Source organism: Barbus barbus, assembly GCF_936440315.1.
Source record: "Barbus barbus genome assembly, chromosome: 43".
NCBI lineage: Eukaryota > Metazoa > Chordata > Actinopteri > Cypriniformes > Cyprinidae > Barbus > Barbus barbus.
The window spans coordinates 7,561,165-7,586,584 of NC_136721.1; the positions used below are offsets into that span (position 1 = coordinate 7,561,165).

The following is a 25,420-nucleotide window of genomic DNA, read 5'->3' on the forward strand; positions in this document are numbered from 1 at the left end:
TTATGGCACTTTCATATACTTCCATGCATCACAACTGCACAGTATCTTGGAGTACTGTCCACAAGGCTTCGACTCTGACTACCTTAAATTTCATATACCCTCTATGACCGCTTATTTCTTTTTGTTTTCATTATGTAGATTGTTGGGCTGATAGAAAAGGAAGTGTTTACTGATCAGGAGATGGTGGGTTGTCTTGAGTTGGGAAACTCTGCACGAACAGTGGGCTCAACAGCCATGAATGCAGCCTCATCTCGCTCACATGCCATCTTTACCATATCACTGGAGCAGCGACGCAAAGGAGACAAGTATGTTACAATGCATGCTGTTAAACTAAGATTACTTAATGTTTGTTTGGAGACTCAAATTGAGTTTGCTGTTATAAGACTTCTTTTCAGGTTGTATGTGATGAAGGAAAATGTAGAAAGCGGTGTCTAATTTTTGTCATGATGTATATTAAAGGCAGGGTAGGTGATTCAGTTCAAAAACATTTTTTGTTATAATGGTTGAAAGTCTCTTCTCATCACAATAGCAGTCAACAAATTTGGTGGTCTAAATGTATTTATGTCTTTATATAATCTGTGGAAGGTGCAGGACCTTAAAATGTTCGACCAATCAGATTATTTGGTCCGAAGATTACGATAGGCTGTTTTACCTCCCTGTCAACATAAAGCATTTGCATTCAATCCTCCACCTACGCAGTCTTTCATCGCGTCACTGATTAGCCTCTGGTCTGTCTAAGCGTGTTCATGTGCTTAGAGTATTTATGCAGAGAAGGTGGGATCTTGCTTTTAAAGCTAGATATTATTATTGATAGTCTTTCCGAAATCACCTACCCTATCTTTAAGAATGGACATGTACACATATACATATTTATATTTATTTTTTGGTCAAAGTGAATTTATCCAGGTCTAAAAATATCCTAATGGTCATCTGGTCAAAATATATCATAATGGTTAACTATTTCTGGATCTTTATAAAACTGTAAAGTGTTTAACTATAAATGTAGAATGATTGTATGTAGTTATTTCATTTAAATTGATATTTGTTTGTCAAGGAGTGATGTCATGGTCTCCAAATTGCACTTGGTGGATCTCGCTGGATCTGAGAGACAAAAAAAAACTAAAGCAGAGGGAGATCGACTCAAAGAGGGTGAGTGCAATCTAAAAAATCCATTCTTATTATTTATTACCTATTTTTTTTTTTTTTTTTTTTTTTTGAAGGAAGAGCATAGTTTTGCTCTTCATTGGGACTTGTCTGAAAACGGACATAACGCACCTAAAAAAAAGAAAATTGTCATTTACTCATTCTTATGTTTCCAACCCATATGACACAAAAGGGAAACAAATCTACAGAATATGCGGATCACAATATACAGGGACTGCAGCAAAAGGCCGCTTACTACTTCTACATCATACACTTTATTTTTAAGCATAACCAACTTTTTCTACAAAATGTGTTGCTCCATGTTTAACAGAAAGATACACTGTGCACAAGTGCACCACCTCTGAAGCTTAACAAATACAATTTCTCAGTAACATTTTACAATAAGGTGTCATTTGTTAACATTAGTTCATGTTCTAACCCAATGGACAATGCATTTATTACACTAGTTATTAATGAAAATAGTTGTTCATTGTTTATGCATGTTAGTTCACAGTGCATTAATTAATGTTAACAAACACATCTTGTGATTTTTAATAATGCCTTAGTAAATGCCGAAATTAACATGAACTAAGATTAATAAATAAGAAATGCTGTAGAAGTATTGTTCATTCTTAGTTCGTTAACTAATGAACCTTTATTGTAAAGTGTAAACAGTTTCTCAAATAGGATTTATCTTTATATAGACCTGTTAGGGTTCTAAGTCTGGTTGGTCAGTAAGAAGCATAGAGGCATATCCGTATTAATCTCCGAATCTCCATATCCGTATTTCAAATTTTTTTTTTTCTTTAAAGGAGTCATGAACTGATAAATCGAAATTCCCTTGACATGTAAGAGGTCATTGTACGATAAAAACTTCCTGTTAGTTTCAGTCATCTCAACTTTCTTTTTAGTCTAAAAACAGCTAGCAGATCCGGGCATTGTGTATTCATTGCTAGCTAAAAAGCCCTGTGCTGATGACCATTTAGGTTGTTGAGGTTTTTGCTGAGAATCAGTGTCAGTGTTCATCTAATTATTGTGTGTTGGACTGTGTTTTAGTTGTTCCTGGATGCAGGTCCAGTGGAGATCAAAATGAGAGATTTAGGAATTTTTTTTTTTTTTTTTTTCCAGAAATAATGTAATCTTCATTGTTCAGAATTTGAAGGAATTTTAGTTGTGGCTATACCATGCTGTTAGAGCAAGGCACTTCAACCAGAACCCTTTTGTGGAAAAAGTTAAGTGATTAAAATTAGAGAACAGCAATTATTGTAGCATGAAGAAGGATTACAACTAGAGGATGGGCATTTTTCAAAAATATTGTATTCGAATGTGATTTGGGCTCAAAATTAATGTTTGTTTATTTAAATGACGTTTAAAGATAACTAAACCACTGGAAACAAAGCAGCGCAGCACTTATTAACACTATTTTAAATGCATTATACAGCGGGAAGATGGGGGGAAAAAAAGCCATGTGAACTTTTCTGAAGACAGTCAGTACTCCTCAGATGCATTCATAAACCCCCAATTCAGTATTTAGGATTTTTTTTTACAACAGGGATCTTGCTCTGTGTGCTACAGTGTTTTCTTCTGTTTGCGTCCGTCTTCAGCATCGCTGGCCTCTGTTAACGGTTGGTTTAACACAAAATGGCATTTTGGCAAATGATTGCAGTGCAGTTTATGGGAGGGATCCTCCCTCACCACCATCATTTTCTTTGGTGTTGTGAACCAGTCTATTTATTTGTGATTTTAACTTGGCTAATATGTTACCAAACCAGCTACAGTTCCATAAAATAATATACTCTCAATCACAGCATGATAAAATAACATCAATACATGTATGCGTTCTGGATGATTCCATAACATTTGTCAAGAGTTTTACTGTTTCTAGTGTCACATTTAATATTCTGTTTAAACCCAGGTAAAAAAAAAAAGTTTGCAATGATTGAAATCTCCCAAAATGAGCATCTGGTGTATGTTATAGCTGTCTATGTACACATTCTGCCACTTGGGCCACAGCTCTCCCTGCGTTTCCACTTTGGCGCACATAAACAACACGCATCACAATGTCCCCAAACTCCACTGGAAGGAAGAATTGCTTGAGAATCAAGCATAATAGCTAAAAGTCTAGGTTACAGATAGTCACTCCTGTGGAATATCACCTGCACCACTTATTAATAAAACCATAGCCCCCCCCCCCCCCCCCCCCCCCACCTTGACTTACCAGGCTCCTGATAGAATGTACCAGGGAAAAGCCGTCCAACTCAATATGTGAGCTAGAAATATCCAGATCCATCCGAGTTTCAGCAAAAACCAGAATACTTGTCCAGTGTAGTGGTACAGCTTGCTGGTGCTAACATCTGTCCATTTGTATTTGTAACCCTTTGCAATTTTCCTTGCAGCCTGGGAATTTGTGTTGTGACGGAGTTGGTACAGCCGCCTTTGAGTAAAACAGTTTGAGGAGACTCAAGGGAGAGGTTGAGTCAGCAGGACTCATTTGTGTTCCTATTCAGGAACTTGTTGCATGAACTGCTTAGTCCAGTTTTAAAAGTTAGTAGTTACTTGTTTCTTATTTTTTTCCCTACTAGTCTTGTCAGGATTTTAATTTATAAATTTTTATTATGAGTTATTAGTTATTTATTTATTAGAAAAAAAAAAAAAACCTTTCTAATGCTTAATATCTATTTAACAATGCATTTTCTCAATTTGTGATCTAATGCTGTTTGAGAGGTTGATTTCTGTGCACGCGGTTTGTGTTGGTCAGCATGCCCCCCCCCCCCACAACTTTTTGTGCTTAAAAGTGTAACACTCAGCCCTACTGGCCTAGGATACACATTGAAAAGAAGAATTGTTTAAATGCTCTGGCCCATCGCCTTCTCACCGATGCCGAGATTGAGCCGACAGTGGCACTTTTCAGCTGGAAAAGCCCTAATGAATTAAACTGTTTGTTAACATACAGATTGAAAGTGAATGGTCTATCTGCCTCTCTGTTCATGGCTGTGTAGTGTACTGTAGCCTGTGCATGCGTGCGTGCATGTGGGGGAGAGGTGTGATTTTTCTAATAATTGAATAATACCATGCGATCTTGAAATATTATTTTTGCCTGAAATGCCCATCCCTAAACAAGATACTTCATAATCCAGGTAGTGGTTTACATAGACCCGAGTCCCGTTTTGTTTTTCAGGCCTCTATCTTAGACTATAATGCTCCTTTTGTCAGGTCGGGCCTTGAAGGTATACACAGCTACGGCCACTAAGGTTTACCAAAGGAGTGCAGTGTCGCATTTCGGTGCAATATGGACACGCAACACATTCAGAATGAATAAACTTTTAATAATGTACAGAACAGCGTGAGCCGGAAGAGGCGCACAGGGCTTATATGCTCCGAGAACAGACACTGCACTAGTGATACAAAACACACAGGTCTGTTAAGAGCAATACTTTTAATAAGGCAGCCTAACATTTTTCTAACAAACAAATCACTCCCAAATCAGAAATTAGGAGCACAGTAATTACTGACACTGTAAAGGGTAGGCTACTTAAAAGAACGAAAAATAAATGTTCAACGAACTGTAATAAAGAACACTGTAGCATACTTTCAATAACAGCAACACATTTTAATTAACGAACAGTGTAAATAAAATTTATTATGACTGCCGTATTCGCAAGTATTTTCCAAGCAAATTAAGTGCACGTTTTTGTCATGTGTAAAATTACTGATTAACATGGCGGATAAAAGTAGCTTGTTTTTTTACACCAACAATATACTATAGGCATACTACTTACAGAACTCCAGAAGTTAGATTTTTTCAAACTTGATATACTACTGTGGTAGGCCAGTTTCAAATCGCATATTTTGCCTGTGTCTTGTCCTCACTCAATTTAAAGTGCTCCTACATAGCTGAGGTATTTGGCATTTTTGTCTTCTCTTCCAGATGAACTGAATCATGACATTCATGACGTTCACTCATGGGCGATTCATATACAAGCAAGAATAAGAACCATTTTGCAGGAGATTCCAGGGGTTCGGGGAAAAAAAATAATATACGAATGTAGTGTTGTCACGATACTGGAATTTCTAACTTCGATACGATACCTTGAAAAATATCGATATTCGATACCACGGAGAAAAAAACTGCCACAATATTAAGAGGGTAATTTTTTTAATTTAAAGATAAATGTAACAAGTCGAGAACATGCGGTATATTTTACATGAACAAAAAAATGTCTTGAAGTACTGCATTTGTTGATTTATTTATTAATCTTTTATTAATCTTAGTTAAATGTTAATTGAAACTAACGTTTACTAATACATGTACTAATTCAAATCCAAAGTTCTATTTGTTGATATTCTCATTTGCTTCATAACCAAAATATTTCCAGATATAGGGCCCTATGAAATCCGTTTGATTTTTTTCTACATTCAATTTTTTCCATTTTAATTTTTCTGGATTCAGTTTTTTTTTTTTTTTTTTTTTTTTTTTTTTAATGGTCAAATTAAATGCTTTTAATCTAAAAGCATGTCTAAATTATTAAAATCATGAAAATTATACAATTTAACATTTAATTATTAAAAGTGTAACAAAAATGACACGTTTGGGGCCGTATGAAATGTTTTATTTTTCTCACCTTATGTTTTATTGTTACCAAATTCTGTGTTTTAGCATGTCTATTATTTGAATGCATACAAACAATTTTTATTTATTCTTACAGTAGCCTTATCAAATGTGTTTTCCCCCTCAGAAATTCTGTGTTGTGTATTTAAATTTTACTGGATATCAGATGAAGGCATAAAACAATTTTAATTAATTTATATTTGAATTAATGAAAATTGAACATTTACATTTTTGGCAAATGAAGGGGATTGATTTACTATTAAAATTAAAATATTTTGTGATTTTATTTCTTTTTTAAAAATTAACAGTAGTAGTATTATGTACATTCTACTAAATAATAGTAATATAGCCTATTTCTGGCACACGGTCTTTAATAGGCTAAGTTAAACCGAACTTTTATTTTGACGGGTTGCCGTGAATACTTTTAAAGTTCTGTGTGTGTATGATATGACGCTAGTTTTACTCAAATTAAATGGTAAAATGCTCGTAAAGTGCCTTTCAGATCAGTTCTGGAGCGCCACATTAGTAAACACAACCACACGTGCAGCACATTCACACAGAGACGCGCAGAACATGCAGGATTCATATTTAAGTCCACTTTTGCAGCTTAATATTTACAGATACTAGTCCATATCGCGATTTGATTTAAGTGTAATGACCTACTTTTGATTAATTCATCCAAACTTTGACAAATTCCGTGACATTCCGCGTTAAACTGTAAATTCCGTTTTTATGACTGGATTCCGTGCGCGTTCTCTGCATCGCGGAGATCATAGATCCCTACAGATAGCGCTCCTGCTGTGTTCTTTAACAACCAGAGCAGTCATCTTTCTAATCACTTCACTTTTGCTATTTAACCAGAGCGAAGGAGACGAGTGCGGTCGCGTGTAGTGCTTGTCCACGCGCCTTTGGAGAGAAGTGAAAGTGACAGCTCGGCTAGTATCGGTGTATCGATACTTCGGGAAATTAATATTGGTACCGTTCAGATATTTCAGTATCGATATTTTTGATAACACTATACGAATGTCAAAATTGAAAATCGAATACCAACCCACCGAACGAATATTCGAATAATCGAATATTCTGGTCCAGCCCTAGAAGTTATTAGGAAAATTTTTTTAACTGGACACGACAGCACCATTCACTGACCTCAGAGGGTTTAAATCAAGCACTACTACTCTTATTTTCTCATTCATGCATGCAAACAAGTGTCCGCTTTCAGTAGTCATTTGGATTTATTTACATACTACAATATAAACTATATTTCTAAGGATAGACACTTGATACCATTGTCACTATATATTGTCATACTGCCCAGCTCTAATACAACTGTGAGCATGCTGATATCAGGAGCAACTATATTATTAACATTAGCAATCACTAATACTGCCCACTAATAACAAAAAATGCTTTTGATTTATCTGTTCATACAGTAGAATGGGGGAACTATGATGTCACTTTGTTGGCGGATCGGCTGTTAGCATGACTATTGGTTCCCTCGACAAAAAGCCAATAGGATTTTTCCATAAGCTTTTGGATTATCACAAACAATAAGCTCTCAGTTCAATCATAGTTCATGAAACTTGCACGTTTTGTCCATCAAGATAGGCTTCAGAATTCGTCAGTTATATTTTGTGAAGAATATAAGCGGCAGAACTGAAAAGCTAAACTTGGGCTGTAAACAAACTACTGCACCACGGTCGCTCGCCTTCAACGTAGCGACCACCGCTCTCCCGATAACTTTGTCAAACTTATTTTTAACATGTTCAGTGAAAAGTATTTACTCTGTATATGAATTTTAATCCACGCTACATGAATACTTTCATATAAACTGGAATAAATACAAAACTAGAGCTAAAAATGAGACAGTAGTAATAAATAGTATAGTCAATAAATGAAATAATCTTAAAGGACATTTAAAGCACGTATTTCTGTACGTTGCGAAATCAGGTGCATTAAAAGTAAATAAATCCTTTATTAATATGAATATTTTAATTAAAAACACATCCCCACGTATTCAATAAAATTCTAGTGCATTTAATCTATTAACAGCAGAGTGAGCGAGTTTTAGGATATGGTAAGATTAAACTTACTTTAGTGAACAAGGTACCACATTTCAGCTCTCATTTTGTTAGGGTGGTTTTACAAAATTTTATTTTATCCTTCTAGGAAATCCTCAATCTGCTTTCTAACAGCTTCGTGTGGTCACATTTCATTTTAACATGGCTTTAAGCACTATGCATTATTAAATCATCATTACATGTAATAATCGTAATATGAGTTTACCTTATGGTACGAACCCAGAGTCTCTGTATCAGTAAGCGATAAAAGGAGCATCTTCCCTCCGAAGACATGTCACATTTTGGGGCAAAGCAAAAAAACATTGTCAAACAACAATGTAAAATGCGGGAAACTGTTCATTGGTTATTCTACAATTAATTGAATTACAAATTATACTACAACTGGAAAATACTGTAAATTGATAAACTGTTCAGCGTGATGACGTTTAATGTCTCCGACAGTGCCTGTAGTCCCATTTAGCATCTTGTTAGCAGCCGTCTTTTAAAAATCACGAGTGGGGTGTAACTGGTGTGTTTTATGTTGTAGAATAAAATGTGAAAGTATCTTGAGCCTGTGTGAACGACAGACCTTATTTAAGGGATTTAACCAAAATCACATAAAAAAAAAAAACCCATTGACTCTGGGACGATGGAACCGGAAGTGCTAAAATGCTAACTCGCTTCCGGGTTTTTGCCTACAAAGTGACATCATAGTTCCACCACTCTATTTTATTATACTTTAAAAACTAAATTTGAGCACATTATAAATATGTACATCTAAGCAGATATTTGCAAACCCTATTTTACAGTAAACATTGGTCTAAACATTCTTACTGTAACATGCATCAATGCAGCAGTGTAAACATCTTTACTTCTCTATCATAATATATATCATTTATATTATAGAGTAACAATTACATCCTCGTTTTGTTCAACATTTAGATGTACTGAAAAATTGCCTGTATCTAAAGATAAATAATATATCAGCATGTTTCACTCGATTTCATACTTTGGCAATATAGTTTGGGAAATGGCCAAGTAGTAAAATGCAGAGAGCACTCAAGTTGTCTACGGAGTTACAAGATTTTTTTTTTTTTTTTTAGGACTAATACTAAGCCCATGCTGGCAGAGTAGGGGTGAGGTGGTTTAGTCTCACTGTGCTAATTCACTTACTAGTTCACTTTTCCCAACCAGGTGGTTCTTAACCTGAGAATGAAAGCATCATAGTGTCATACACTTTGAGCGTGAAGGGCAAGTGGCTGTCATTCAGTTGCTCTTTTAAGAACGAAAAGATGAGAGAGACGGGGCAATTCACACATTCTTCTGCATTTACAAACCCTTTCTTCTTGAGAGTGAAGAGGTGCTTAGTTCAAGGGGCTCATGCATCTGTTATCATAATCACTTGAGATGGTGTCTGTTTTGTTTCGAATAATTTTAGCAAAAATAAATGTCAAAATATGGGTTTAGTAGTTTTCCATTGTCATTCAGCATAAAATATTTATATTATTCTAATATTTGTGAAAATAAATCAACATACTTATTCTAACCTGTACATATTAAATTATATGACAGAAAAAGCTGATGTTCACACTAAATTGTGTTAATTTAAAATGTTAAATTCTTGCTGACAAATGGGTAAAACCTAATAATTTGAAGGAGAGTGGCAGAGACTGGTGAAGGTTTAAAATTTCAATTGATTAGTGTTTGGAGGCTGCACTGTGATCTTTAAACACAGGTCATGTAATATCACCTAATGATTGTTCTAAATATGTCTGACAAGTTTTTTGTATATAAAGTATTGTTACATTGACATTTTAGTGGGTATCCTCTTTAAATCAGTCCACAGAAGGGTTCGTTTAAATGAAAATTATGTCATTTAATTACTCAACCTCATACTGTTCCAAACCTCTAAGACCTTCGTTCATCTTTGAAACACAAATGAAGTTGTTTTTGATGAAATCGGAGAGCTTTCAGATTTATATATATATATATCTATATCTGGCTGGCTGGCTAGCTATCTGAGTAGGGCTGGGTATATCGATATCGATAATTATATCAGTCGATATCGATAATTATCACGATAAAGGTCAAATCTTTATTTCTTTCAAGTTTAAAGCCAGAATTTTGCTCCATTTGCTAATTTTCCGTAACACAATAAATATTTCAATAGAAAAAATAATTTCTTAGTTTCTGCGTTTTCTAATGAGTTGATATTTTTTCAAATCAAGAAACCGGTTTGGGTTTCCTGATAATATTAATAATAATAATATCCCTTTTTTTTTTGTCTCTTAGAAAAGCACATTTGATAGTAGCTTGAGTTAGGATGCAGAGGTAAATTTGTTCCTTTTTAAAATCCGTAACCTCTGTAAAAATTGAACTAACCTCAGGTTTATGTGGTTACATTTATTTATTTTAAGCATATAATCTCCCATAGTAGCATACATTTAAATCATGATAAACATTTAAAACCACACATATATAGCACCTCAATACCATGGTAAAAATATAATTAGGCCTATTTGTATAAAAAACAGAAACAGTAGTCTAAAAACATTTTGTATAAATGCACACATGCTATTGCTTAATCACAAATACATACACTATATGCACTTGGGGCAGTCGTGGCCTAATGGAGTTGGACTTGTAACCCGAAGGCCGTGGGTTCGAGTTTCTGGTCCGGCAGGGATTGTAGGTGGAATAACCAACACTCTCTCCACCCTCAATATCACGACTGAGGTGAGACCCTTGAGTAAGGCACCAAACCCCCAACTGCTCTGCATTGGCTGCCCACTGCTCCGGGTGTATGTTCACTACTGTGTGTACACTTGGATGGAGAGCACAAATTCAGAGTAATTTTCAACAATTACTCCAGTCTTAAGTGTCACATGATCCTTCAGAGATCATTCTAATGATTTGATATTTGGTTATTGCCAGTGTTGGAAACAATTGTGCTGCTTAATATTTTTTTTCGAGAACCTGTGAAACTTTATACAGGATTGATTGAATCCTGACAGGGATTTTCAAAATTATAGAAATCTTTCCTAACAGTATGTTTTTACTATCACTTTTTAAAATCAATTTTAAAAATTGCTGAATAAATGTACTCATTCCAGGGCTCCAAACTGCGACTAAAATGGTCGCATTTGCGACCAAAAATATTAATTTGAGAGTGAAGTTTTTGCTGAGGTCGCCACTGGCGACTATATATAATTTGCATGAAAGGACTTTTTTCCCGATTGTTTTGCGCTCACATCTTTTGTTATGTTCACGTATTAAACTTACATAAGACGATGCGCATCAAAGTTTTACTGGAAAAGAGTTTCAAACAGTCCACAGTCTGCTGAACGCAGTGAGAGAGACCTGAAAGGGCCTGTTTACACCTGGTCACTTCATGCATTTTCTCTGATCGGATATCTATATGATTTGTTAAAACGTTTCCCCATTTACACTTGGCCACATAAATGTGTCTTTGCAAAACGGATATAAATCCGTTCTTCAATTCCCGCTTCATATGCAAATATAACGGAGTTCACGTCAATGAAAGCAATGGATAATTTTATTAATTATCAGCTAATTTCAATATCAAGAGCGCGCGGCATCAGCACTGGAAAGATAGGCTAGTCTCGCTACTTTTAATGAAGAAGATTGTGTGTTGAGCGTCTGCGACTTACTTTCAGGTTCATTCAGTTTGCGCGTCGCTTGCTGAAGAAATACTCCGCTACTCATCCGCGGTGATGCTTGTTGCATTGCGCTGTCATATCTGACTATAACATGCCATATAGCCTATAAAACGCTCTCACACGTCTATTATTTTAATATTATGGGAGGAGTAAAATTACCATATGTGGTTTCAACAACCAGATGCATTTACACTTGTCCGGTCGATCTTCTTATCGAGATCTTAGTCTATATGCTGTGTTCTGTTAATGCATGGACTTCCTGTTATTTGAAGCGCACTTGCCATCCAGTAATCGCAAAAAGCTTTGTGCTGTCTTTTTAATAAACAAAGTATCAGCTTTAAAATGCTACGAAATTCAAATGATGCGGTTTGGGTGCTCTTTAATGCGGACCACAAGCGCACACTGTCGGTAATATAAACACCAGTACCCCGCGTCCACATGGTCCGTGTATGCGTCCGGATCGCGCGAGCGGAGAGTATCGCACTTAATGCTCAGGCGCGATCTCTTTAGCACCTCAGTTAAAGCAGCAAGTGAACCCATTATATATTTCGATTTACTACTATAGTATGAAATGAACATGATCAAAAGGTAGGCAATAAGAAAGCCTATAGTACAACTTACTGAAATGTTTTATGTAAAAGCTCATTGTTTCAAACTGAGGAAATGTATAAAGCTTGTAAACATTGCATTGTAATACATTTACCTCAGAATAACCACTCAGTGTCCATAAACTCATCAGTCAGCTAGAAAAATAACTATAAAGAGGAGCGTTTTGCTATATTCATGCGCTGTTGCATATAAATATTTTTACTTGTTCTGTTGTACATGATTCAACTCCTCCTATAAAATTGCATTTTACTAATGAAGAAAAACAGACTGAATGTGTGAAAGACGTGACAACATTCATAGGATGCACTGCACTCAGTTGCCAAGTGATGCTTATGGTCCATGATATTGGTACAGATTCTGTGTAACGAACAATTCTTTGTGACTGTATATTTCAAGTTGTAAAAGACATTTAATTCACACTTTAAGTGAACCTTAGTCCCCCGGTCGACCTGATCATCTACAAGATGGATTAAAATGCTGATAAAGCCTAGAAAAGATAAGACATAAACACATGACAAAATGATTGAAATGTTAAAATAGGGGGGAAAAATAAAATGATAATAATAAAATAAACCACTTTTATTCTGTGGCACCTAAAAAAATAATTTGGCGCCTAAGTTTTTCTTTTATAGGAGCCAAACTCGATTTACTCGATTTTTTTTTTTTTTTTTTTTGTCTGGAGCCCTGCATTCTTAAAAAAAAATTAATGCTGATCCCAACCTTTTGAACAGTAGTGCATGTTGTTACAAAACATTTGTTATAAATAAATGCTGTTCTTTTATTCAAAGAATACTCAAATTATCTCAGTTTATAAATAAATATTAAGCAGCACGACTTTTTCCATCACTGATTATAAATCAGCATATTAGAATGATTTCTGAAGGATCATGTGACACTGAAGACTGGGGTAATTGTTGAAAATTCAGATTTGATCACAGAAATTAATTATTTTAAAGCATATTAAAATGGAAAACCATTATTTTAAGTTGTAATATTTCAAATATTACTGTTTTTGTCTATAATTTTGATCAGTTAAATGCAGGCTTGATGAGCATTGGAGACTAATTTCAAAAACATTTATAGTGGCCACACTTTTTACCTTTATGTCTACAGTAAATGTGCATAAAAACATACATACCCACATATATACTGTTTAGTGTGTTCATTTATTAATCTGCATGTAGGCTATACTTTTATCTTTCAAATAAACAAAAACATGGTAGCCAGCATTGAATTGCATTCATCTTGTTTGTGACCACATGATGGCCCAGATCGAGCATTCAAATGCTTTCTAGCACTGTTCCACAGCAACAAACTTGAGCAAACTAAGTACACATTATAAAACGAATGAAATCCGTAATAATGGCATGAAATGATTAGCTTACTAGCATTCATTTAGCGTTGTAATAAACATGCATGTTCTGTAAAGCTGCAGTGAAACGATATGTATTGTAAAAAGCGCTGTACAAATAAAAGTCAATGCGTAGATATACAGACTGACCCAGAAATGCAAGTGAAATGTCCACCAAAAACCTCCCCGGACATCTTGGCACAACCCATGATAAGATTGTAAGTAACACTGTTTGTCTTGCTTCAGTTTAACTGAACATAAGACTGATGTCATCATTGTACAAAATAATGATCCCAATTTTTCCGCTAAGGAGTTAATTGTAAGCATCCAGACTGCGATACGCGTTTACCACCATCTCTCGTGTACATATATCTAATCTCCATCCCGCTGAAAAAAAGTTCACATCTACAGTATGGAAGTACTTTGGATATATAAAAAAATGAATGCAGGGTTGTCCTTGAGGATGGATCCAATTTGCAAAAAATGTGGACACAAAGTGGCAGCAAAAGCAGGCAATACATCCAGCATGTTCACTCATATTCGCGGGCACCATCCCTCTGTGCAGATAAAGGTGTGTAGCATTTATAACAAGTGTAGGGGTTATACATTTATAATATTAATACGTAATTTAAAGAAATAGTTTAATTTAGCTCAAAGGGAATCATTTATGATTTTATAGGGATTTGAACAGAATCGGTATTGCGGCGATTCACTGAACAATTGTATGACAAACTCTGCACTGGATATTAAAATCCCAAATATAGTGAAAACACTATTAAATAGCACAGTAACGAAATCGACAGATTAAGACATTAACTTGTGAGCAGAAAACACAAGATACTTCTCTTTTCAATGTAAATAAGATTTTATTTATATAAACCTAAGACATAAACTAATCTAACACATGAACACAAGCATTCACACATTAACACGTTGCAGAAAGAGAGAAAGTGAGGAAAGGATGAGTTTAAGAGAATGGAAATGTGAAATCCCAAGTTTACAGCAATATGTTCAATTGCATAGACCTGAACAACCATCAATCACTTATTTAACCCTCGCTTTGAGTTTCTCAATGAGGCTAAAATTTACATTAAAGTCACCAATTCAGAACTTGGAGGCGTTGCTTGCTTGCCTGTGTTACGGGGTTTCCTTTGTGTCGTCGTTGCAGACAGGGGGTTCCCCGAAGTGTCTGATTGGCTGGAAGTTCAGTAGTCTTTGAAGCGTTGGGCGTTGGCTGAACATGTGGAGTTGGGTCTGCTGGAAGTTTAAAGCGAGTGCAGTCGAAGCTGGACTTTGTATCAAACTTACATTAACACACGAAACTCCACGGAAAGAAAAGAAACTAAAGTAAAAGAATAAAATTAAAAGGATGTGACGAGACTAAGTTGTTTTCTTCTCATTATGGCACGTGGGCCAGAAGAGCAGTGAGAGAGCGCAGCCAGAGAGCGTGAAAGAGCGTAAAAGAGCAAAAGGGTACCAAGAGAGTGAATTTTACGATGTCCTGAGTTTTTAAACTCGGCTTCTAGACCGTCCCATCTGGATGTCTTGACCAATTAGATACTGTCCTTGCTTGGGGTATTGCTTTGTTTCTCCACCCCTCTAATAAATATGTTCATTCAGAGGTCTGAACTTTACAGGCTCTTGCAAAGTAAACCTTTTGATTTCCATAAGACTATGATGCATTTGACAGAATTGATTGGAAGAAACATTTAAAGCATGCATTTTCAAACTCATAGATACTAAACATGAATTGGAATCCCTCAGCTATTCAATAATGATTAAAAAGAAATGCATATTATTTGATTAAAACATGATATGTGGGTACAACATAAAAATGTCCTTTTAGGATGATTTTATGTGCATGTGGAGAAGAAAGTCTTTGTGCAGTTCTAAGGAGAACGAAGGCATGTTCTTTAGACAAAGGAATGTTGGTTTGGACTGTCTTCTATGTGGGGGAGAAGTCAGTCTAAGGAAGCTTGTGAATACAATCGTGGAACACGTGATGGCCATCTCTTTGACAATCAGTCTTGATTATTTGCAACAAATTTGACAGTCTCAGTGTTTCTCACTGACAGTGTTTCTTTTTCCTCAGTGTTGCAAGTTGTTTGGTGAAAGAGGCTTGCTAGTTGGGATTGCTTGCTTCAAACTAGATTTATGACGTCATGTTCCTTAAGGCCTCTCTGCATTCCAGCTCCTCAGGTTTCAATGTTCTGATGCATCTTAAAATTGTCTCATTCAGTCTCTGATATCCTACACAAGTTATAATTTAAGGCCATACGATTTCCTTGATGCAGAGGGAATCCCGGTGCAGTCATGAACATGAAATTTACAGTATAACGAGGATGTCACAAAGCGCGCAATTTGATGGATGGATAATATGGCGTTATTTTACTGCCAAATGTCGAGAGTGCATTTTTGTAGCGCGAAAGTAGATTAATATAATGCTCGAGCAGGAATATCCCCGTTCACACACGGATTTCCTTTGCTCTCGCACAAAACCGGACGTGTCTCTTTAAAACGCGTCTCTCCTCTTGCTCAAGTGTGTGTGTGCGCACTCAAACTTTGTCCTGTGCACTCGCACATCTCTCCATGCTCTTGCGTTAAATATTAATTATTTTCACACCTGGATTAAACGTCAAAAGTTATCAACCAATCAGATTTTTCTACGCCTGACCCGATGAAAATACTAGGCCTACGTGAAAAGGGAACTTTTAAACTACAGGGAAACGGTGCTTTAACGTGAGCAACACCATGAACACGGACGCTGCCTATAGGCTAATTCTGTCATGTGACACCACTTTTATTTGCGTTAAAGCCACTTTTCTCGACAAAGTGTTTCCAAACAAATTTTTGCGACATTTGAAGTTTTAAAAGCGCTAAATATTTTTTTGGAAAAAAATACTTTGATGGAAACCTGGTTATAGTTACTGATAATAATTTATTGTTTAATATATACCATGATTCAACGTGAGACTATCATACCGTGAAAATCTCATACCATTACAACCCTAATCTCCGCAGTAGTGGATGCGCCTGTATGCATGTTTCACACAGATTACATAATCTGAGAATATTTGTTTTCTATTGTAATTGGTTCATTTGAAACTAGACAATGAGGGAGTATTTTAAGAGAAAGTGACTGCACCGGTGTCTCTGTATTGAGCGTGCTACTGTTCAGCTTCCACACTTCGCAGAGACACTTAAACAGCACACATTTTTCTAGGTTAACATTAGATTGAGCGCCCATGTAAATTTGCTAATACTTACATATTTCAGATGATAAGCCATATTTGAGGTTGACGAATGATAGGCAAGTGTTTGTATGTCCTGCCTGATGTACTGTATTACTACATAGACCAGTCGTTAACGATCTGTCCGTCACGGACTACGTGACTTCGCCTGTGGATTTTTCTTTTTTTCTGTGACTAAGCCTCTTGTCGATTTAATGGTTAGTTGACTATTAGGGTGCAGCCCTAGTCAGCAGTAAAGACTTTTATATTAAAAGAGACTGAAACAGGATTGTCAACACCATTTAAGCCAAAAAATGCACTGAGCAGCGCTGTCAGAAATCACCCCATATAAAACAGATAAAAGGGTTAGTATGATAAAGATATTGCTTTCCTCAGCAGTAGGGGTGCAACGGTTCGTACGGACCAGTCCCCACAGTTAGGGATGCATGTGATTCGCAGATTAACTGTTAAGTTTAAGCATCATAGAGTGAAACTTTATCATTTGCACGTTTTGTCTTGCCAATTTACACATTCAAGCAATTTCAGACCATTCATGTGAAAGAGAAATCGAATCGTTTTCTCTGTGCATAGCCACTGGGGCCCAACGCGACATCTGAATCAAGTCTCCTTATCTACGTGTACACGCTGTGGGTGTGTGCGGCAGCGGCTGAGTGCAAAGAAAACGGCACACACATACATACACAACAAGTTATGTTAAAATACCCGTTTTGGCAAGTTTTCTGGTAAACACAGTGGGTTATGTCTTAAATGAACTAAACAGCTGAGAAACAAACCGGATGCATGTCAGTATTAGGTCCGTGCATTTGGTCTTAAAGAGAGCAGCCTATAAACACCTGCTTCTCTCTACTAATTGAACAACACCGCTTTAACAAAGATTAATCTGTATTTAACTTATGCAGTGAGCATTATTGTGTGTTTACACATTACATTTCTGCACCTGAATACTGCTGTTACTGACTTCATTTGTAACTTTGTTGTATTAACCTATGCTTGTAATTTGTGTAATTGTTCTTGTTTTACTTTATTATTTAAAGGGTTACTCCACCCCAAAATGAAAATTTTGTCATTAATCACTTACCCCCATGTTGTTCCAAACCCGTAAAGGCTTTGTTTGTCTTCGGAACACAATTTAATATATTTTGGATGAAAACCGGGAGGCTTGTGACTACCCCATTGACTGCCAAGTAAATAACACTGTCAAGGCCCAGAAAAGTATGAAAGGCATCATCAGAATAGTCCATCTGCTGTCAGTGGTTCAATCTGAACTTTATGAAGCGAAGAGAATACTTTATGTATGCAAAGAAAATAAAAATAACTTTATTCAACAATTAGTCTCGTCCGTGTCACTGTAGCACCATTTTGGAGAATATCCACTGAACGCAAACTGCGTATGCTATTCTGTGTCAGCCGCACCACACAGATATACTGTTTTTCATTCAAATCAAAGAGTAAATAAACATAGAAAACTTACTAACCACGCCCCTGCACGAGCTCACCACGTCCCCTCTGTCTCCGCTGGGCTCTACCCAGTTTTCCAGCATTTTTCAAATATTACCAGTAGGGCTGCAATAAACGATTATTTTGATAATCGATTAATCTAACGATTATTAGAACGATTAATCGTCGATTATTTCACTCGTTAATCAGTAGGCTTTTATTGATTATTCAGCTTTTTCAATTAGTTAAAATATTAAGTTATACATAAGGCTCATTAGTTAACATGAACTAAAGCCGGGCTCACACTGTGCGATTTTTAATAGTCTTTTGCGATTGTTGCTTGTCACACTGTACGAAAATGATCCCCATGTCAGACTGTAGGATCTCAGTTGTCTTAATGTCAGACTGTACGACAGTCAAGACGCGACAAAAACGGACGTACTCAAGAAGACTTGTCCGGAGTTTTACGTCATCAATACGTGACCCGCGTTCTCTTGCTATGGTAGCTAGCAAACAACAGCAACGTGTAGCGTTAGTTTTATTAATTACATGCCTTGATGTTAAAAAAAACCCCCGAAAAAGACGACGTGTGTGGAGCAAGTCATGGCTGGGCAAAAGAGGACTTTATGGACTTCCAGTTCTACAGAGCGAACTTGAGGTAATTTTGTTATTCGAGTTTAAACATCCTGCCCCTTGATAAATAAACTTTAAGTAAACTTTATTTTGTACATGTATTGTTTTTACAAATAACGAAGTTGAAGTTTGACGTTGTCGCGCTAATTGCGTCATCAAGTTCAGTGATCCTACTGGTTCTTGGTTTGACGGTCGTCGTAGGAGATGTCACACTGCAGGAAAGTGTCTGAAATCTTCTGACACTGCCAGAATTTAATCGGAGGAAAAAATATATCGCAACGGCCATTAATCGGCTGTCGGTGAACATGTCAAACCAGCGATCTAGACAACCGATTTTAGCCTAGGATTATAGAAATCTTTTAGGATTTTTTAAATTTGTCTCAGACGAACAAATCGTGGCCAAAATCGCACAGTGTGAGCCGGGCTTAAGAATGAACAATACTTCTACAGCATTTGTTAATCTTAGCTAATGTTAATTTCAGCATTTACTAATGAATTTATAAAATTCACAAGTTGTGTTTTTAACATTGGTAAATGCACTGTGCACTAACATGAACAAACAATGAACGACTGTATTTGTATTAACCAACATTAACAAAGATTAATACATAAATGGAATAAATGCATTGTTCATTGATGTTAATTAATACATGAACTAATGTTAACAAATGATACCTTATTGTAAAGTGTTACCAATTCTTTATACAAATAGATGACAGACAGAGACACTCTCTCACCATTTAATTAGATACATCAAAAAGTAACTGAATGACACCTCATTCTGCCTAACATCTCCTTTTGTAAGTCATATGAATAAAAACAAAATACAGGTAAGCGATGAGACGCTTTGGATCTTATTCACAACATAATGTCTTCAGATACCTTATAGGGTTATGATAACTAAAACGGTCCTGAGCTAGATCAAGCTTTGATCTCTGTAAACCAAACTATCACTTTAATGAAATTATTTTTTTCCCACTAATAAAAATATTTTATCAGTAGCTAGCTCCACACTGGAGAGCAGCTTTATAACAGAAAATAAAGTTGTAATTCTAACTGAAAGCGACACTGGCTCTGGTTTTTCATGTTTAATACCGTTAAGCTGCTTGAATTGAGGCTATCTATTGCATAAAGTACTATATAAATAAACATGATGTGACCGGACTTTACCGCAGAGCTCGTACAAGCATCCACATCGTTGTAATCATATGCATTTTTAACTGTTGCTTTCACACTGCTGTCATTTTTCGTTGTTTATTTCATTACTGAGAGGAAAGCGCGCACTATATGTTCGGAAGCGCTGTGTGTGTCTTCTCTTGAATTGCATCCAGGAGGGCTGAACTACAGTCTTACACTACAGCGCCACACTGAATGAATGAATGATGCATTTATATAGCGCTTTATTGTGTATTGCTGTACACCCAAAGCGCTTTACAATCATGTGGGGGGGTCTCTCCTCAACCACCTCCAGTGTGCAGCATCCACTTGGATGATGCGACGGCAGCCACAGTACCACGGCGCCAGTACGCTCACCACACACCAGCTACAGGTGGAGAGGAGAGAGTGTCATTGAGCCAATCAAGTGGATGGGGATTGTTAGGAGGCCATGATAGACAAGGGCCAGCAGATGGAATTTGGCCAGGACACCGAGGTTACACCCCTACTCTTTACGAGAAGTGCCATGGGATTTTTAATGACCACAGAGAGTCAGGACCTCGGTTTAACGTCTCATCCGAAAGACGGTGCTTTTTGACAGTATAGTGTCCCCGTCACTACACTGGGGCGTTAGGACCCACACAGGCCACAGGGTGAGCACCCCCTGCTGGCCTCACTAACACCTCTTCCAACAGCAACCTAGTTTTCACTGGAGGCCTCCCATCCAGGTACTGACCAGGCTCAACCCTGCTTAGCTTCAGTGGGCAACCGGTCTTGGGCTGCAGGGTGATATGGCTGTGGCTTTGACACTAGTCAAACCGCAGTATTGCAGGCTGTTACATTAGCTCATGAGATCAAACGACTACTCGATTAAAAATGTCGACAATTTTTTACTGTCGACGTTGTCGATAATGTCGACTAATTGTTGCAGCCCTAATTACCAGTGGGTGGAGTTAGGCTCTGACCAGCGGTTTAGTTACCCTTTAACACCGGCTCTCCGCAGGGATGTGTGTTAAGTCCCCTATTGTATACTCTATACACATATGGCTGCACCCCCACACACCCAAGTAACTCCATCGTGAAGTTTGCGGACGACACGTCCGCGTACAGGGATGAGGTGGAAAAACTGTTATCATGGTGTAGCGATAACTTGGTTTTAAGTACCATAAAAACAAAATAAATAATTGTGGACTTCAGGAGAAACAGATCTGATCCTCAGCCAATATATATTAATGGGGACTGTGTGGAGAGGGTCTCTAATTTCAAATTTCTGGGCCTGCACTTGAATGATGACCTTACCTGGAAAACAAACACCACTATGCTGATTAAGAAGAGTGTTTTTTAAGAGTTCTGAAAAACAACGCACTAAATAAAGAACTGCTGGTGTCCTTCTACAGAAGTTCGATTGAAAGTGTGCTGACGTACTGCATTACAGTGTGGTTTGCTAGTTGCACTGCCCAGGAAAAGACAGCGCTTCAGAGGGTGGTTAACACAGCACAGAAGATTATTGGCTGTGAGTTTCAGATCCCTCTCGGAAACAAGGGGCGCGGAGACGGGGAGATTCCAATATAATCCTTTTATTTGGAAACATCAAGACGAGGAGCTTGGGGAGAGACGAACCTAAATTACGTACAATACCGGACACGGGGGCAGGGAAACACAGGGCTTATAAACACTAGGAAATCAACAGGGAAGAACAGAAACCGGTGCAGGGCAATTAACAGGGCTGGAGACGAATGAACTAATGACAAACGAGGACAGGAACAGGAAGGCCAAATATGGGCACGAGAGGAGGGGGAAACAAGACACAGGACTGACAGTGAGCTCCTCTCATTAGAGGAGTTGTACAGGACCCGCTGCCTTAAAGCTTGCAGCATTCTGAAAGACTCATCCCATCCAGCACATCATCTGTTTGAACTGTTATCCTCAGGTCGACGGTACAGGACAATAAAAACCAAAACAGACTGAAAAACAGCACATATCACAGGGCTGTTGCAATATTAAATGAACACTGAATGCAATGTCTCTTATGAGGAATAGTCCATGTTGTTTTAATCTAAACTCTCTGATAGACATGCGCTCTATATATATATATATATATATATATATATATATATATATATATATATATATATATATATATATATATATATATATATATATATATATATATATACACACACACACATGCATATATACAAATACTTTTTTTTTTGTGTTTATTTTTAAATTGTAAATCTTGTTTTTTGCACTGACACAGGATTGCACACAATTTTGTTGTACTTTGTATAATGACAAAGATTCTGATTCTGATGACTTGATTTGTGTCACAGGAATCAGCATTAACCGTGGACTGCTGTCTCTGGGAAATGTGATCAGTGCACTTGGTGATGAAAGCAAGAAGGGGACCTTTGTGCCATACAGGGATTCCAAACTGACACGCCTGTTACAGGGTAAGCTATATTCAGTCCATAAAGTCAGTTGTTTATCAATTCACCCTATTTTCAATACACCATATAGCAGTGAGTGAGCACCATTACAGAATTTAAATCATGCTGTTGCTAGCATATGTGTTAATATGCTACTATCATTTTACAACGTGCTAACAATTGCTAGCAACATGTTAAAACGTCTGACATTGATGCTGACCTTCAAATTATTAAAACTATTTTAATCTTTTAAAATCTATTTTAATCTTTTAATCTTGGACGAGGCTTTGTCAGGCCAACACAATGTTTGTTTTTACCCTTTTAAATCTTGTTGCAATATTTGTTTTGTAAAGCTGCTTTGTGCGGTGTAAAATGCTGAAGGTTGGAGTAGTAATGTTGTTTGTTTTCAGTTTAGCAGCAATGGTGAAATTGATAAACTTTTTTTCTAGTTTAGGTTTTCTTCCTGATAAGGTGGTATGTGTGTTTCTTTGTTTTAGTAATTAATTTTTGGACATGAAATTCTTTACAAACCATCTTCCCAGACTCTCTCGGAGGAAACAGCCACACCTTGATGATTGCGTGTGTTAGTCCAGCAGACTCCAACATTGAGGAGACCATCAATACGTTGCGCTATGCTGACCGTGCCCGTAAAATTAAGAATAAGCCCATTCTCAATGTTGACCCACGTGCAGTAGAAATGAAGCGACTTAAACAGCAGGTACTATTGGTCTATTTGGTCATTTGGGGCTATTGGGTGCATTTCAAACAACTGTTAAATGACTGGTTATCTAAAATCAAGCAGAATGCTGAGTTAATATTTGGGTGACTTATCTGTGTTTTTATGTTTTTAATAACACAGGTGCAAGAGCTTCAGGTGATGCTCCTGCATGCCCGTGGAGGTGTTGCACCTGTGCTGACAGGGTATGTCCTTTTCTTTTAAGATTTTTCATTTTTATTTGGGGGGGGGGGGGGGGGGGGTATATTGTTTCATCAATTCATTGAAACCTGAGTGAAACTTGTATCTCAGTTAGTGCTGTAGTACTCGAGTCTGGTCTCGGACTTTGTCTTGGACTTGTTGGAATTTGCACTAGGGCTGGTCTCGGATTTGGACATTGGACTCGCCAAATGTTTTAGTTGGTCTCGACAGAGTCCAGCTATATATGCTTTTTATTCCCTTTCAAAACAAAACCATTGTTGGAGCGTGCTTGTTCATAAATGGGTGATGTTATGTTTAATTCACCATCCATCTTAGGGCTGTGCGCGATTTACTTTCGATTTCGGCCTCTAGCGAAAATACAATAATTTTCACGTGCAAATCAGTAAAATCATGTAATGTGAATTTTGCAAAATGGGACGTGCTTGAGTTAAAGTTGATTAGATTTATTAATGTTTTTAAAAAGTATGAAAGAGAACTTGCGCTGTTCCTCAGGAGGATATCGGTGTATGCGCTCAGAGACTGAGCAGCGCACGGACATGTAAAATCATCTTTAAGCTGAACGTATGTGCCTAAATGGTCAGATAGATGCAAAAATATGTCAAAATGTGGCGCTTAGTGATTATTCACGTAAACCCTCGTCGGTTATGCAATAAAAGAATGTAAACAGATGAGACAGAAAATACTCGTGTAACAGTAAATTGGATCCGTGTGGCTCTTAAAGTGACAGCGGGCTATATTCCTGCTTCAACTGTGTGCTTAATATTAATCGAACAACAAAAGGCAAAGAGAAAAGTCTTTTTGTAGCTTTAATAAGAAACAAAGGAAGTTTAATACTTAGACTATGCAGTTTTATTTTACATTTGATTATTCAATTTCTATATCTGTTAACTGAATACTTTAGACTTGCATTAATTTTTTTTTGGGTTATATGGCCCAGTATTATGACCGTATTGACCAAAATAATTGTGATTTATGATTTGTCATAATCGAGCAGCCCTAATCCATCTAGAACGGGCATTGACATTGGTCGCCTGGTTTAGCCTATTCATGGCTGGTCATATGTGTGCATACTGTGCGGAGGCGTAAATAATTTTTATTTTGGCCACAGACAATATCGGCAAGCAGCGGCATAATAGAGTTTGGTTTTACGAAGTTCCTTGGAGTTTTCTCTCTCCTCCTCACCTTCCTTTTGCTTTTAAATAGCTAATATATGCCCGTGCGCATATGACTTTCACTTTCATATTAGCGGCAATTCCACGTCAATTGCTTAACCATACAACAACAAACTCACTTATATTAAACATAGAACTTTTATTAACAAAACAAATAAAAATACAGTTTAAATATAAAAAAACTGAAAATACTGAGGAACAAAATGCTAACGCTGGGAAACAAAAAACTGAACAAGAAACAGAACGTTTATATGCAAAATGATTAAGAAAGCTTAGAATACACCTTGATGTTACATAAAATAAATAAATTACCCAAAGTTTAAATAAAGCAAAAATAAGCAAACCCTGTGGAACCAAATAAATAGCCTAAGAAATGAATATACAAAAAAAAAAAAATCACCTTAGATTAATGGCAAAAGTCAATAGACATTTAAAATTGCTTTTGCATTTTGTTTCGAAATGAATCTTCTGCCATCATCTGGTCTCTCTCACCTCAATCTTGTCAGTCAGCTCGACTCTCCTCACGTGATAAATGAAATCTGACTCCTGCTGCTGACCTCTGATGCTACCTGTGGTTTGTCACGCTGCATGAGTGGCCATGTTCAGTTTTTAATTGGGCTGTTGAAAATGCTCCTTTGGTTTATTGTTTTTGTTACTTTGTACTAGAGGTGTAACTGAGAAATGAAGTCCAAGAGCATTTCGCGAAATATACTCATGTTTTACTTTACCTGTTAATGATGTTTTAATTATTTAATGTAGGCTATATTTAAATAAATATTTTATGAAACAAGTTATGAAAGCCACTGTGTGATTATATTTCAACAACAAATAGAAATTGTATAATTTAGAAGTTAATTTAAAAACTGCATTGAGTGCAGTTTACATGTTTGCATACAATATTTTAATTTGAGTGTTCATTATTCTTGTTAAAAATAAATCGTAATTAAATTTAAG

At 36.7% G+C, this 25,420-nt stretch overlaps 1 protein-coding gene across 1 annotated transcript in view; it reads left to right on the top strand.

Moving 5' to 3' along the window:
- Window positions 1–25,420, top strand: part of LOC306862117 (chromosome-associated kinesin KIF4-like) — a 121,234-nt gene that overhangs the window by 15,802 nt on the left and 80,012 nt on the right. Inside the window, exons 6-10 of the mRNA XM_079404759.1 lie at window positions 139–305; window positions 1,055–1,149; window positions 22,262–22,381; window positions 22,900–23,075; window positions 23,217–23,278. Of these exons, the coding sequence (XP_079260885.1) occupies window positions 139–305; window positions 1,055–1,149; window positions 22,262–22,381; window positions 22,900–23,075; window positions 23,217–23,278 (620 nt within the window). The remainder of the gene's footprint in view (window positions 1–138; window positions 306–1,054; window positions 1,150–22,261; window positions 22,382–22,899; window positions 23,076–23,216; window positions 23,279–25,420) is intronic.